A 15,740-nucleotide genomic window follows, 5' to 3' on the forward strand; every position below is an offset into this window, starting at 1 on the left:
TTTTTTTTTTTGTGATTAGAAAAAATAGAAATCTCAAATTATAATAAATGCAAATTATTAATCTTTACCCAAAAAATAGAAGAGTCTCTGAGCATGCGCGCTAGTTATTATTATTTTTTAAGTTCAATAAAGGATTCGAGTCTATGTGTGATATTTAGTAGTCAAGGTATATTTGAAATTGGAATTGGGATGACATCTATAACCAATATATAAAAGAAATCACTGTGGAGATCATAAAAATATTATCCTGGAAAGAATTAGAGGTATCCTTATCATGCATAACATATTTTTATCCCTGTTAATAAACTTTTATCCAATACAACCGAATTATATTTTACTACGGTGTTCGGATCACAACAGGCAATTGCCCTCGGCCCACCAAGAAAAAATGACAATTAATAGACATCGATCCTAACTTTGCCCTTTACCTTGCGAGAGTTTGATTTTCTTGTTTTCTTATCAGTCATAAATCTAGAGTACAAGAAGAGAACTTGATTTGAACTGCATGAATAATATTAACAATTTTGTGACTATTGGGTATTAGATTCTTTGAAAGCTAAGTTGTATTCTCATAGTGCTACATCTTCTTTGACAAGCTACATACTTTTCCAAGCTAAGTTGAGTAGAGTTTGTCATGTGTCTTTGTGTTAGAATTGCATACCCTCTCCCAAAGTGTGTGTGTGATCCAATTGTATTATATAATTGGTTCAATTCCATAGATTAATACTTTGATTAGTATGACATGAGTAATGACTGGAAACTGAGGGTTTGTTTGGAATAAAGAGAGACTCTCCATCTACCTCCATCCACGAGGTTTGTAAATACAAAAGTTTTCCATCATTACAATTGATTCTAAAGTTAGTGGTGACAATTCATGTAAACTGGTTTGTTTGTGCCTTTTCGAGGTTTGGGTATTTTGAATAGTACATATAAAGAAACATATTGATGGTTTTCTTAATGCTATTTTAATATTTTAACATATAGAATTAAAAAATAAAAAATATTATGTAAGGTGAATTGTAAAATAGTATGTTAAAATAATAAAGTATGCGTTTTGGTGTGTGAAAGTAGGCTCTTAGGAATTCTTTAGTCTTAATAGTGTAGGATTCGCAATAAAAAAATTTGGTAAGAAAAAAAAAAAAGAGTGGGACTCTCAAACAGTAATGTGTTAAAAAATAAGCTACATTTTTTTATGGAAATTAGTTTGTTTGTCACGAGAGTCACATGATGGGACTAGCAAATACTAAAAATAATAGAAAATTTAAGTCAAATACTCAAGTGCCAAGCTGATCCTCACAATCCAAATGCACATTTATTTCCAGCAAAACGTAGCTTTCTTCACACTGTTGGTGCTGTTTTTTGGTCAAAAAGTTATGGACAAATAATGTTTGCGAATCTCTCACTAAATTTTTGTCCCCAAATTTTCTTATTGCAGTTCCCACTTTTTTTTTTTCTACAGTAATAAAACAAGAGAAAAGTTAACACATATTCTAAGCACATTGTTTTATAAAATATTTTTAGATATATTTTATTTTATGACAATAGAAAAAAATTGATTTTTTTTCAAATTTTTATATATCCCATAAAAATAGTATAAAAAAAACAATTCATTAACTAATACCTAGAACTCATTAACCATATTCATAAAACAATTAGTTTGTTTTATTTGAACACAAATAGTGAGAAAAATAAGAAAAAAATTAAATAAAATAAATATGTAACTCACGTTAGACTCAAAAATAGTAGAAAAAATAAGTAATAAGCTGCCTTGTAAATCCTTCAAACTATTTAGCCAAAAAATATAAAAAAGTTCTTCAAGGCTCAAACTGTTAGCATTTGCCGTTTATTATGCGCGTGCGTACACACACACACATATATATATAACAATTACTAATTCTTTTCCATTTTTCCTTTTTCTTTTTTATTTATTTATATAATTGGCAAAAAGCAAAGGATTATGGTGGAGATGGCACCACTAAGCATGTCTAGTAGCTTTGACAAGTATCCACCCTCTCCTTGAAGGGCTCAATAAAACAACTGTAGGTTAAAATTTTCTCTCTTATTCTTAAAAGTTTCAAATATTATATTTCTTCATTTCAGTCGCTAATGGAACGGTTGATGTAGGATAAATGTCATTCATATCAAGTACTTTCAAATGTGTAGCACTGCCACGGTGCTTTAAAATTATACATTCGATACAAATGTTATGTTCAATTTTATTTTTCTTTATTTTCGACTTGCAAAATATTTTACTACTAGTCGTTAACCCGTGCGATGCACGGGATAGTTAAACAAAATTTATATGCATTCACTTTTATTGTACGGAATTAAGTCAACTCAATTTAAGTAGTTGTAATAAAATTGGCTTCTACTATTCTTTATTCTATAGAGATATGAACATATTGGATTTCTCAAACAATTACTGGTATTGCAATAAAATGATTTATTATTGAAAATAAGAAACAAAGAAAATCTGTCTATAGCTTAAGAAACACAATATAATAAAATTAAAAAGATAAAATTTTCGGAGGACAAAATATTATATATAATTTTAGAAACAGATTATACACTTAAAAAGGTTAGTAATTTATAGCACTTACCCCCCACTATTAGTATACAGATACCAAGTGCAGTCGTCGTAACCCTTTGAAAGAACCTTCCCCAATTGGACCCTATCAAAAAAAAAAAAAAACACCCAATTAACAAAATTGATCCAAAAGGGTCTAAAAAGCACACAAAATCAATTCAAAAAACAAAAATATGAGACAAAGTAATTACTTTACGCTGCCAATGAAATCGTCTTTTGTATTGATGTTCCAAACTGCAACACTTATCTCTCTAAGGCCTTCAATTAACGAAAACACAAACTTTTCTTGGAATACCGGAGTATTATGACCATCTATACACAAAAAAAAAAAAAAAAACAAAATCAGCATAACTTACTATAACTCTATAGAAGCCTCAAAAATATAAAGAGAAATTAAAGGGGTTGAATTTGATATTTACGTTTGGAGAGAGAGAGTTTGCAGAAACTGTGGCTTTATATTTCTTAACTTGAGAGAGGGGTAAGGTTGCTAAGGTTTTGAGGGTAAGGTTGCTAGGGTTTTGAGGTGTTATAATGTTTTTATTTTTATTTTTTATTTTTTAAATATTATGCTGACGTGAAAAATTGTGGTGCTAGCAGAGACTTCGCTTTTATATATATATATATATATATATATAGATAATAATAAATCATAAATTCCCTTTCTCAAACCAATTATTCAGTATGAAGCATTAGAGTCAAAGTAGGTGTAGGGTCATCAATGGGCTCTACTCTTTTTTACTTAGTCCTTGGGCCCAATGGGTTGAGTATAATAGAAAATAAACCGGTCAATAAGTCACACGCAACCCATGACTCTACTCAGAGCAATGCTTATCTTGTCTTTAGTGGGCTGAGTTACTGAGTGAGGCCAGTTGGAATATTTTTAGGCTTATATTAGCATCTTATTTTATTTTTTTATAATAAAATAATCAATATTTTTAGGGAAGAATCAATTTATTTTTGTAAGAGACAAAGAATTCAGGGATTCTAGCCTTTTACATAAGAGATTCATGAGCTCGAGTTCCATATCTATAGTGGCGTTTTCATGTAATTTTTTTTATAAGTTTGATCGCCCCATACTAGGTTTAGAGAGCTTTATAGGGGCGTTTTACAGCCCTATAGTGGCATTTTCATGCAATTTTTTATTTTTATTTTTTATTTATAAGTTTGATCGCCCCATACCAGGTTCAGGGGGCCCTATAGTGGCGTTTTAAATGGAACTTGAGTTCCATGCAATTTTTTATTTATTTATTTAAAGTTTGATCAAGCATAACTCGATTTTAAACCAATCGAGATTTTCATTGAAACTTGGTTTTAATAAAGTCGAGTTTCAAAACAGGGGTACGAACCTATATAGTTTGGAAAATGGCATATTGCCAAATATTTTGCTCAATAGGGGCAAAAGGCCAGAATCCCCCAATGAATTCAACAAAACTTATTTTAATTATTTTACTATGAAATCTATTTCATTTTTTTATTTTGTTGATGAAGGCCTATTTAATTTTTATATTAAGGCTTTAAAAGGTTTTTTTTTTTTTTTCTCAAAAAAAATTTTTAATTAAAAAATTCCAACAAATAATTCAAAGTGAACAATTACCAAAAATCAGATTTGTTCTGAAAATATTGTAAAAATATTGAAGACATAACATTTCTCAAAATTAATATATATATATATATATATATATATATATATATAGAGTAAAATGAATTTAATACAATTACATTTAGTACTTGTAAGGGGTAGGAGCCCGAGGTAGCTAATTAGGGGACATGGGGTATCCCGAGGAGACATATTGGTGACTCAAGGATTTCTTAAATGCATGAATGTGGGAGTAACCAAAGCACCCGAGGAGGCCCACCTAAGAGCATCCACAGCAGTGAAGTTAAAAATTTAGTAATTTAGCTCCACCAAAAGTTATTTTATCTATTTTACCTACACACATGTTGTAGCAGTGAATCTATTTTAGCTTTCAACACAATAAAATAATATAAATATCACAATAAAATAATCCATCTCACTACAATAAAAACACCACAAACCGATCCACCACCACGGCCAACCAAGAACAACCACCCACAACCACCCAACAACAACCAGCAAGCCAAGAACAACCACATAAAACCACCACACATACACCCACAACCATTACCAAAAATCCAAATTAGCCAAAAACCACCACACAAATCACCACCAACACAGCTACACCACCATTGACCCACGAAACTCAGCCACCATGAAACTCAGCCTCACTCCTCTACCTTACTCTCCTCTCCGAATCAATCTCCGGCGACGATCTCGATCTCCGACCGCCATGTCCTTCGATCATCGCCCCCAAGCTCCTTTATCGAAACCGAGTGAAGAACTTGCTGACGAGTCCTATTTCAAAAAAATCATCTCTTCCAATGGCCTCGTCTCCATCTGTGGCTTCGGTTCCCTCCTCTCCAATAAGATCGATCAAACTGCACTTTCATCATGATCATCATTATCGCACTTTGTTTTTTGAACTTTGATCGTACGGCCAATATTTCTTTGGCGAACCAGAGAGAAGCGCGAGGAGTACGTTTCCTGATCTGATCAACTTCAGAGTTGTGAGCCTCAATGGTTTTTGGTGAAGCAGAGAGTGAATGAGGGAGAGAAAAAAAAAATGAGAAGGAAAGAGGAAGAAAGAAGAGAAGCCGGAGAGAGAGAGAAAAAGAAAGAAAGAGAAAATATTTTTTGAATAGAAGAGGAGAGAGAAATTTAATAAAATAATATATATTTTTTTAGCTCTCATGAACAGTGTACATCTATCTATAGATGTGCACTGTAGCAATAGAGCTAAAAAATATAGATTTAGCTCCACTGCTGGGTGCTGGTTTTGGGGTTTGAAGAGCTAAAATATAGCAATATAGCATTATAGCACCACTATTGTGAGTGCTCTAAGGTACCATGTTTCTCTCTTTGAGTGAGTGGAAGGGAGAGCTTCAGGTAGAAGAGTGGTGTAAGACAAATATCCAAGGGAGAAAGCTTCCTACTGCTCCACATCTCACCACTACATTAAATGTACTATACCTACTTATATGATTGCATTAATGAGAAAAAACTTTTGAACAGTATTCCGCTAGCTAGCAGCACCTTCTACTTTCTCTAGCATACTCTAATGTGACAAGTATCTAAAAGAAAGGTCAGAAATCACATAAGTGGAAGGCCAGGATGCATTAGGCAGTGATATATATATACCAGCAACCCCCCACTAGAAGGGGGTTAGAAAAAATGAGGAAAAAGACTGCAATACTTGCCCGAGCACTTTAACTTGAGTATTGAATATAAAGTTGTGTCCTCGGACGTTTCCCGAGGAAGGATCAAAACAAAAATCCTTTAAGTTTGTGTACATTCTGTTCATTAACTCTCACTAATCATACTAAGCAGCAAGATTACTTGATACCTGACCCCACACTCTATAAATTTTATTCTAAAATGCCTGGTTAAGTTCAGTTCTCACTCAATCCGAGGATCTAGTTCGAAACTTGATCCCTACAGTGCTCTTAAAGAACCCCTCAAAGAGTCAAAGTTACTTATTCGCAATGGAAATTGGAGTCTTTGTTTTTTACTTTTCGAAAGGAAAAACAAAAGTATTCTTTATCTAATAGTCGCTAAAATTTAATAAAATTATTACAATCAAATACAGTATACAACAATGACTTATGCTCGCCACACGACTTTCCTAACTAGCTCGTCAATTGCCATTACTCACGTACGAATTGATCTATTTTTTATTTTGTAACAAAGTTGTGTCCTGTGGCAGTGGCATGCATAAGTTAACGTCGTTCCAAGAAAGAAGCATCCAATTCCAGCAAAGAAGAAAGAAACACAAGAATGGCAAAATTCAGCCTACCACTATTACTTGGACTACACATCTTCTTCACCCCTTCTCTCTCTTGTCCTGAATATATATAAAAAACAAGCCTTTCTCAACTTTAAAGTCTCTCATAAATTCTACTAGTACGACGTGCTACTACTTCTTCATCAGAATGCCAGCGTGTTCTTTTGTTTGAAAAATGGAATTCAAGCTCAGATTATTGCAAGCTAGGAGAGGGTCAATTATAGTTCTAGCCTTGGTTTAAGGACTGTGATTGCCCGACCAGCTGCCTCGGGAGCACACTGTGTTGACTTCCAACATCTTGACACTGCTCTTTCACATTTATTAGCTTGACGCACCTCAATGTGTCTAAAAACAAAAATACAAGGAGAATTGCCAATTAAATGACGGCTTTGCTAATCTGACCGAATTAATTTATCTTGATTTGGGGTCGAATGACTTTTTTTGCTCCATTCCCTCTCGACCTTTTCAGTTGAGATACCTTCAATATCCTGAGATGAGTAGCAACTATTTTCCATGACATCCCTAAAGTGATAGGGAATAAGACAGAGTTGCGGCATCTTGAAATTTTGGAGTAGTTGAGTGAGAACCAATTAACGAGAAGGAATGTTCCCACAATGGCTTGCTGAAATAGAAAGTTCAATTAATATATAATTTTGTCAGATAACAATCTCACAGATTATCTCCCTTCTTTTCTCTTCAACTCTATAAATTTAAGTATTCTTTCCCTGTCTGGGAACAACTTTTATGGCAACTACCAAGGTAATGCCACCTATCTTCTGTATCTTATGCTGGATGACAACAATTTTTTAGGGAAGATTCCTAAATCCATGTCCAAACTTCGCACCCTTTTGTTATTGGACTTGTCCAAAAACAAATTTTCTGGCTACAATTTACCAGATTTTAGCTATAAAAATTGGCCCCAAGTCATTGATTTATCTTCAAATGAATTCTCATTATGAAAAAAAATAAAAGTTTCCTGGCATAATATACGTGTACAAACCTAATTAAATAATATGAGCAACCTTGAATGCCTAGACATCCATTGACAATAAAATCACAGGTGAATTACCAGATTTTATCTGCCAAATTTCCACCCTTTGAATATTAAATTTACAAAACAACTCTTTTCAAGGTTCAATCCATGATTGTATTTCCAATCTTACCATGCATCTTGTTGGAAAAATCTCTGCTATGTTTTGAAATCTTGTTGGTATGATAAAAACATCTAACGAATCGTCAGATGTTGTTGTTGGCATTGTGACTACTACTTATATCTTCCAAGCCAAGATTAATGATCTGAAGGGTTCTTTAAATCTGTGTTCCTATCATCAAGTGGTGCGAAATAATTTGAAAACAAAGTTTTAAATGATATATAGTAACCATTTTGATCTAAAGAGAAAGAGATGTGATAGCTTGCTTTGCTATTTTAGGATAAATTATACTTTTTAAATAATATACTAATTAAGGTGATTTCAAATTAAACTATGAAATTAATTTAAGACTATTACAAATTAAACCATATAGTTATCTATATATACATATAAAATCGAAGCCTCTGAAGCTCCCACAATTTTTCACGTCAGCACAATATTAATAATAATAAATAAAAAAAAAAACATAATAAAACCTTTCTAAAACCCGACCTTGATGCTTTGCCTTCTCTTTCTCCAAAATTCATGCCTTGCCTTCTCTCCTTCTACCAGCTTGTCAAACCCAACGCTCCTCTATGCTCCTCCCTACCAGCTCCCCCAACGATTAGACCCACGACAAACCAATAGCAAAGCATCTAAAGACACCATACCTACAGATTCCTCAATCAAAACCCACCATACCCACAGACCAACAGACATCTTCTTCCTCAGAACAGAGGTCGATGTCCTGAAGAAGCAGAGGAAGAAGAATGCTTCCTCAGAATAGACGTCAATGTGTTCGAGCGATGTCTTTTCTTTTCTTTTTTTCACTTCTCTGACATGGCTCCGACACGGCGTGGACCAATGTTTTGAATATAGTTCCATTCCGGCTAGGCCGAAATGTGAATACTGAAAATTTTTCATACCTTGAGAGTGAAATCTTGGGTGTTAAATATTAGCATTGATACACCATATTGAATATGCTAGTATGGATGCAGAAGCGAAAGCATAAAGTATAGAACACAATAACACATGAGGGTATGTGGTTCAGCCTAACGGCCTACATTCACGGAAGAAACCCTAAAGGACTACATCAATAATATATTATAGTGTAGTACAAATCTTGTGTTACAATGAATTATAACATATGTATATATAGTAAACTAAACCCTAAACTAATAGACTTCTAGTATAAGTAGGAGACTTGGCTTGCACACAAAATAGAATTAGGCTTGAGCCTATGCTAATGGGCTAATATATCTCTAACACCCTCTCTCAAATTCAAGATGGAAGCTTGATGAAATTTTAAGATTTGATAAGGTTGAGAAGATCCCTTGAATAAAATTTGGTTCTGTGACGGTAGTTTGAGGAAGGTAATGGTCTTGCAGTGTTGATGTGACTTCTAACGGTGACATGACTATACCAGAGAGTTTTGACGGCAGCAGTAGGAAGCCAAAGAAGATGAACGCAGCCAAAAAAAACACCGAGGAAGACAAAGATTGCTCTTAAATATACCGTAAGGACAGAAAACCATAGCCACAGGAAGGTGGCTCTGACACCATATTAAATAAGCATTGATACACCATGTTGAATATGCTAGTATGGATGTAGAAGCGAAAGTATAAAGTATAGAACACAATAACACATGAGGGTATGTGGTTCAGCCTAACGGCCTACATCTACGGAGGAAACCTTAAAGGGCTACATCAATAATATATTATAGTGTAGTACAAATTTTGTGTTACAATGAATCATAACATGTATATATATAGTAGACTAAACCCTAAACTAATAGACTTCTAGTACAAGTAGGAGACTTGGCTTGCACATAAAGTAGAATTAGGCTTGGGCCTATACTAATGAGCTAATATATCTCTAACATTGGGGAAGAAGGGAGATGGGAGAAAAAAAATAAAAGAAAAAAATTGATAAAAAGGAAACCATGAACCTGGATTTGCAACAGGAAACGCAGGCTTGAGAGCTGAGAAGAACAAATTGAAGGTAATAACAATTGGTGGGAGTTGCGGTGCTGCAGAAGGAAGAAGAAAACAAACAAAAGGAAGAAGTAAAAATAAAGAGTGAATGAATGTGCGGTGGGACTTTGGAGAGAGAGAAGAAAATGTAAATAAAATAAAGATTGTTTGGCTTTGATGAGAAGTTGATGTGACAATTGGCAAGTACGGGGGAGGGAATACAAGATGAAATTGGCAGGAAAATTTTTTTTTTGGATTTGGGCTTAAGCTTAACTTTTAGTTGGGTTTGGGTTTAAGCGTAGCTTTTGGTCTATTTAAATCAACTCAAAATCTTGAAACCTCTTTCTTTACCAGAACACCAAGCCACATTTCATCTCAATTTGGAGATCCTCCATTCTACCATGTAATATGCATGTCATGTTTCTCTCTTCTATTTTTTGTCAACCTATTCTTCTTCTTTTTCATTTTTCTTTTCATTATTTTTAGGTTCATATTATAATTGTAATATTCTAGAAAATATAGTTGTTATTATTATTGGGTAAAGATTTGGGTATGGTATTGATATATTAGTTAAAACATCTTAAAAAAATTATATGAATTTTGACCAATAATATATAAAGAAATATATGTCTCTATATTAAATTGGTCTATTTTAATTAATTTTTCTATTTGTACTAATTTAATATATTTATTTATATTTTGAATTGGACTATTATTATTTTGAAACCTTTTAAATTGGACTATTTTAGTTAATTTTTTTATTTATACTAATTTAATATATTTTTTCTCGTAAGGCTTTCTTTCTTTGTGAACAAATTTCAAATCCATTCCATGGGTTTGTCTCAGATTTTTAAGGCTGTTTAGCATTGTTGCATAAGCGATAACTTAAATTCTTCATTCATTGTTAGTTTTTTTTCATAGTCAATAATTTTCCTGTGCATCGCACGGGTTAGCGACTAGTATTAGTTTAAAATCGAACCCTAGAATTTTAAAAATATATCCATTTAAACCCCTAATTAATACCAAAAATCAGACCCCAAACCAAGGTGTAAATTGGTATGATTTTAGAAGTGTGGGACTCGATTTGAAATTGATGAAATCATATATAAAGTTTATTTGTAACAGTATGAAACTTATGAAACTGTAGATTTTATTTTGAAACCACTCTTATAAAATAAGGTTTAAAATTCTGTAACAGTATTAGTTCTACCACCATTTGAAAAAAGTTTAGGAAAAACTAAAGTTTAACTGCCTTTGCCCCATGTAGACAGGTCTGGAATCTCTGATCAAATGAGTGGCATGGGACCGATAAAAAGTTCCGAGGCCAAACTCCTTGGTAAAGACCAAAGAATATAGAGCTTTTCCTGGATCCTCAAAGTGATAAAAGCCAAGACAAAGCTCAACATCAAAAGATTAGACATGCATATGCATGCAGTATGTAAATAATTAGAGAGAGAGACCAGTGGTGGCTCCAGGAATTTTGTTTAGGGGCGTCATTAAAAATTTTTAATAAAAAAGAACTTGAATATATTGAATTATAAGTTCCAAAAAAGAAAAGAATATATTGAATTATCGACAAAAAAAAAAAATTAATACATGAAGTTTTATAATTTTTTTCTACAAGTTTTCAAATTTTAAATTGTTATATGATAGTTCATTATGAGTATCTATGCCCAATGTGGGTAGCTATGACTATGAGGCTATGACTATTTTATTTTGTTAAGTCTATCTAACATTTTTATTTTTATGCAGTTGTTATTATCTATTTGTTATTGTTTTTATTAAATATTTTAAACTAAATGACTAAACTAAACTCATTAGCTTTGTATTAATTATTGAGGCACACAACCACACTCATTCATATATAAACTTATACACTTTGCGTCTACTTAACTAGCCAAATGCTTGGATAATCACTAACTTTACAATTTTTTTCTTAAAATTTACTAACTTTATAAAAAAAAATGGTTATTATAACATGATAACAATACACATACATATAACAAATCATCTCTATTTCTTAATTGTTAAATTATATAAATTTATATTATATTTATATTGTACACACAAATGTCAACACACATCATAATTCATACAAATAGCATTATAACAAAAAGTAATACACACTATCAATATTAGACACACTCATACACATGATATAAATTTATAAAAAAGAGCGATACTTACAATTTACAAACACTTACTCTTTACTCTTAGAGTTAGAAATACTTGTAATAAGGGTGTGCAAAATTTAAGTCAGGGTGTGCAAAAATATTTTTAAAAATAAATTAAAGTATTAAACTAACAAAAATAAATAAATATTTTATATGTATAATTTGTTTTTTCTTGGAAGAATATAGAATAGTGCCGCCCCTGAGAGAGACTATGTATATACCTGTCAATTGTAGGCCAAATATCAAAAGAGCAACAAGGAGCAATAATATTGGAGCCATGGGGGAAAAGGGAATGAAAAACCAACTCTTAATGCTTAACACAGATATCTCTGCACAGTTACCATCAATAACTAACATGCAATGTTACAGACACAAACTATTTTATAACATTTTTACAAAATGTTGTTGTGGCTTAGCCTCTTATTGGTTTTCATTTAGGCCCCACCATTAGTATCACTTTTACATTTACCAATAATCATTCATCACATTAATAGTTTATAAAAAATTTTGTAAAATAATTTGTATTTCTAGCATTATTTATAACAAACCTTTTCATTTATTTAGATAGACAACTACATGCCTTGAGAATTTAAAGTTTTAGTCTAAACTTTTAGACAATGCTAATAATATAATATTTTACACAACTTTTGTCATAATTTGTCATATAGCGAGTTGGGAGTGTTGAAGATGTGAAACCACTATTTTTTCTTTACCACCAACTCACCATGCAGTAAATTATGAAAAATGTTGTGTTAAATGTTGTGATACTAGCTTGTCTTAAAATGACTCCGTCAATCACTCCATTGAATGACTCCTTCAATCACTCCATGGAAATCAAATTAAGGTGATTTTAAATCAAACTATGAAGTTAATTTAAGACTATTAGAAATTAAACCAATTAGTTATATTAGTTTAAAATCGAATTGAACCCTGGATTTTTAAAATATATCCATTTAAACCCCTAATCTATAAATATAATAATAGGTGAAACTGAAAGAAATTTAAATTAGAATTCCAGATTAGAGTCCTTAATTTTGTGCCATGTGTCTAGATTTATATGGGGACTACACTATAATTAATTTTACACTTAAGTTTGTGCCATATGTCCACTTAAGTTTTTTAATCTTTATGTCAAGTGAGTTAATGAGTGCAAAATACTAAAAATCTAAACTAATGAACTATAATTTTAAAGGAAAAAAAAAAAAAAAAAAAACTAATCACATATACTCAATAAAAATCACTACACATTCTATCTTATTAAATATTAGAAAAAATTATTATAAGTAGTATTAAATTTGGGCAAGAATTATAATATGTGACTAATTACGTTTACTTAAAAATATATATATATATATATATATATATATAATTTGACTAATTATTTATATTTTTATGATAAAAATTGTGTTTAATTTAAATTTACCCATACATATGCATGTGTTACATGCTATTTTATTTTTATTTTTATAATTTGATTAATTATTTATATTTTTATAATAAAAATAGTGTCTAAATTTATGTAGGGACCATATTATAATTATCCACTTAAATTTGTGTCATGTGTCCATCTAAGTTTTTTAATTTTTGTGCCAAGTGAGTTAATGGGTGTAAAATATTATGAATCTAATATTAATGAGCTATGAAATATAAAAATTAAAAAAAAAATTACATATACTCAATAAAAATCAGCACACAACAAAAATTATCACATGTTCTATCTTATTAAAATTTAGAAGAAAAAAAATGATCATAAGTATTATAAAATTTGGGTAAGAATTTTAATATGTGACTAATTACGTTTACTTAAAAAAAATAAAATTAACTAATTATCTATATTTTTATGATAAAAATTATATTTAATTTTAAATGTAACTATATGTTCCCACAATGGCTTGCTGAAATGGAAGTTGGATTTATGATTTTGTCGTATAACAATCTCATAGGTTCTCTCCCTCCTCCTCCTTTCAACTCTATATATTTACATATTCTTTCCCTGTCTAGGAACAACTTTTATGGACAACTACCAAGCAATATTGGTAGTGCCACCAATCTTCTGTTTCTTATGCTGAATGACAACAATTTTTCAGGGAAGATTACTGAATCCATTTCCAATCTTCTCACCCTCACGATATTGGACTTGTCCAAAAAGAAATTTTTTGGCAATAGTTTACCAGATTTTAGCTCTAATATACTTCTCCAATTCATTGATTTATCTTCAAATGAATTCTCAGGTGAAATTTCAACAAACCTTTCCATACAGACTACAATTCTCTCATTAGGAAAAAATAAGTTTTCTGGCATCATGTCTACCAACCTAAATAATATGAGCAACCTTATATGTCTAGACATTATTGGCAATAAAATCACAGGTGAATTACCATATTTTATCTGCCAAATCTCCAACCTTCGAATACTAAATTTACGAAACAACTCTTTTCAAGGTTCAATCCATGATTGTATTTCCAATCTTCCTAGACTCCAAATTCTTGATCTTTCAAGCAATCATCTTGTTGGAAAAATCCCTGCTAAGTTTGGAAATCTTGCTGGTATGACTAAAACATCTCACGAATCAATAGACGTTCTTCCTGATGCTACAACTACTACTTCAAGCTTCAAAGCCAAGAACAAGATTAATGATCTGATCCTTAATTGGAAGAAGTCAACACAAGGTCTATCTTGGAAATATTTCATGATCTACTATTTCTTAGACTTGTCAATGAACCAACTTTCAGGTGAAATCCCAACCACATTAGGTAGTTTGAAGGCTCTAAAGGTTCTCAAAGTCTCACATAACAATCTTTATGGAAGGATACTAGAAAGTCTTGGTGATTTGTCGAATCTAGAGAGTTTGGACTTATCAACAATTTATCAAACTCAATTCCACAATCACTAGGAAAGTTGCAACAATTGACTATTATGGATGTTAGTAACAACAAGTTGGCTAGCAAGATTCCAGGTGGTAGCCAAATGGATACTATATGTTTTTAGACCCCTTAAAACACAAGTTGTTTAACCTAGTTATTTAGCCAAATGATTACTTAGATAAATTATTCAAATCTAGGTTAACACAATCAAATCATATCATGAAAACAATGCTGAAACGTAAATAACACAATGATATGATAACCTAGGAAAACCAAACCGGTAAAAAACTTGGGGAGGATTTAACCTATCTATCCTCAAGGTAAAACAGATCCATTATGAAAGAATTGAAGTTTGTACAATAAGACTTAGACCACTAACATTCTATTGCTACCTCGAGTAGAAAACTTACTACCATGACCACGTGACAGCTTCGAGTACACGGATTACTTTTCTCCTTGATCCACAGCAACCACAAGTTCTGCTACTTGTGTTTTCCTTTAAGCTCTTGAAACGGCAACCGAAAAGATCACCAAGTTCTTGACATCAATTTTGATCTTGATAACCCTAAGTGTGTATGAAGATAAACACCTCTAAATCTCACAGAAGATTCACACACACAACATATCAGTAACCTCTAAAACGTAGTTAGGGTTTTTCCTTTTATACTTGAAGTAAAACATAAAACCCTACATGTCATATGGGCTTGGGCTGAGTTGGAAATTCTGCAGAAATAACAATCTGCACGAGGTTTAATCGATCGAGTCTAATTTTCGATTGATTGAGCCTTACAGATTTAGTCCAGTACATTCTACAATCACTCAATTCCAACTTTACACATAAACACACTTTGAGTAGCCTAAATCTAAACTCTAAGTTTTGATCATGGTTTGCCAACACATTACAAATTGAAGTTCTAATACATTTAGTTTCTAAAGTCTTAGAACCTAACAGATACAATGAATGATCCAAACTTTTATGCCAACAATAGTGGGTTGTGTGGAATGCAAATTCGAGTGCCATGTTTGGAAGACTTCTCACCAACAAAACCACGTCCAAAGGTTGAGAGTAAGGAAAGATGGTTCTCATGGAAAAGAGTGGGGATTAGATATGCAGTTGGCTTCATCATAACAGTGGAAATCCTATATCTTGCC

At 31.9% G+C, this 15,740-nt stretch overlaps 1 protein-coding gene across 1 annotated transcript; it reads left to right on the top strand.

Moving 5' to 3' along the window:
* Positions 1 to 13,624: 13,624 nt before the first annotated feature.
* Positions 13,625 to 14,617, top strand: LOC115972754 (receptor-like protein 46). The gene has a single exon (XM_031093014.1). The coding sequence runs from the start codon at positions 13,625 to 13,627 to the stop codon at positions 14,615 to 14,617; it is 993 nt and encodes a 330-aa protein (XP_030948874.1).
* The last annotated feature ends 1,123 nt before the right edge of the window (positions 14,618 to 15,740 follow it).

This window comes from Quercus lobata, unplaced genomic scaffold (assembly GCF_001633185.2).
Source record: "Quercus lobata isolate SW786 unplaced genomic scaffold, ValleyOak3.0 Primary Assembly Scq3eQI_73, whole genome shotgun sequence".
Lineage (NCBI taxonomy): Eukaryota > Viridiplantae > Streptophyta > Magnoliopsida > Fagales > Fagaceae > Quercus > Quercus lobata.

Bases quoted from the DNA above. Each gene is read 5' to 3' on its own strand.
- LOC115972754 (XM_031093014.1), top strand. From the start codon at position 13,625: ATGGAAGTTGGATTTATGATTTTGTCGTATAACAATCTCATAGGTTCT.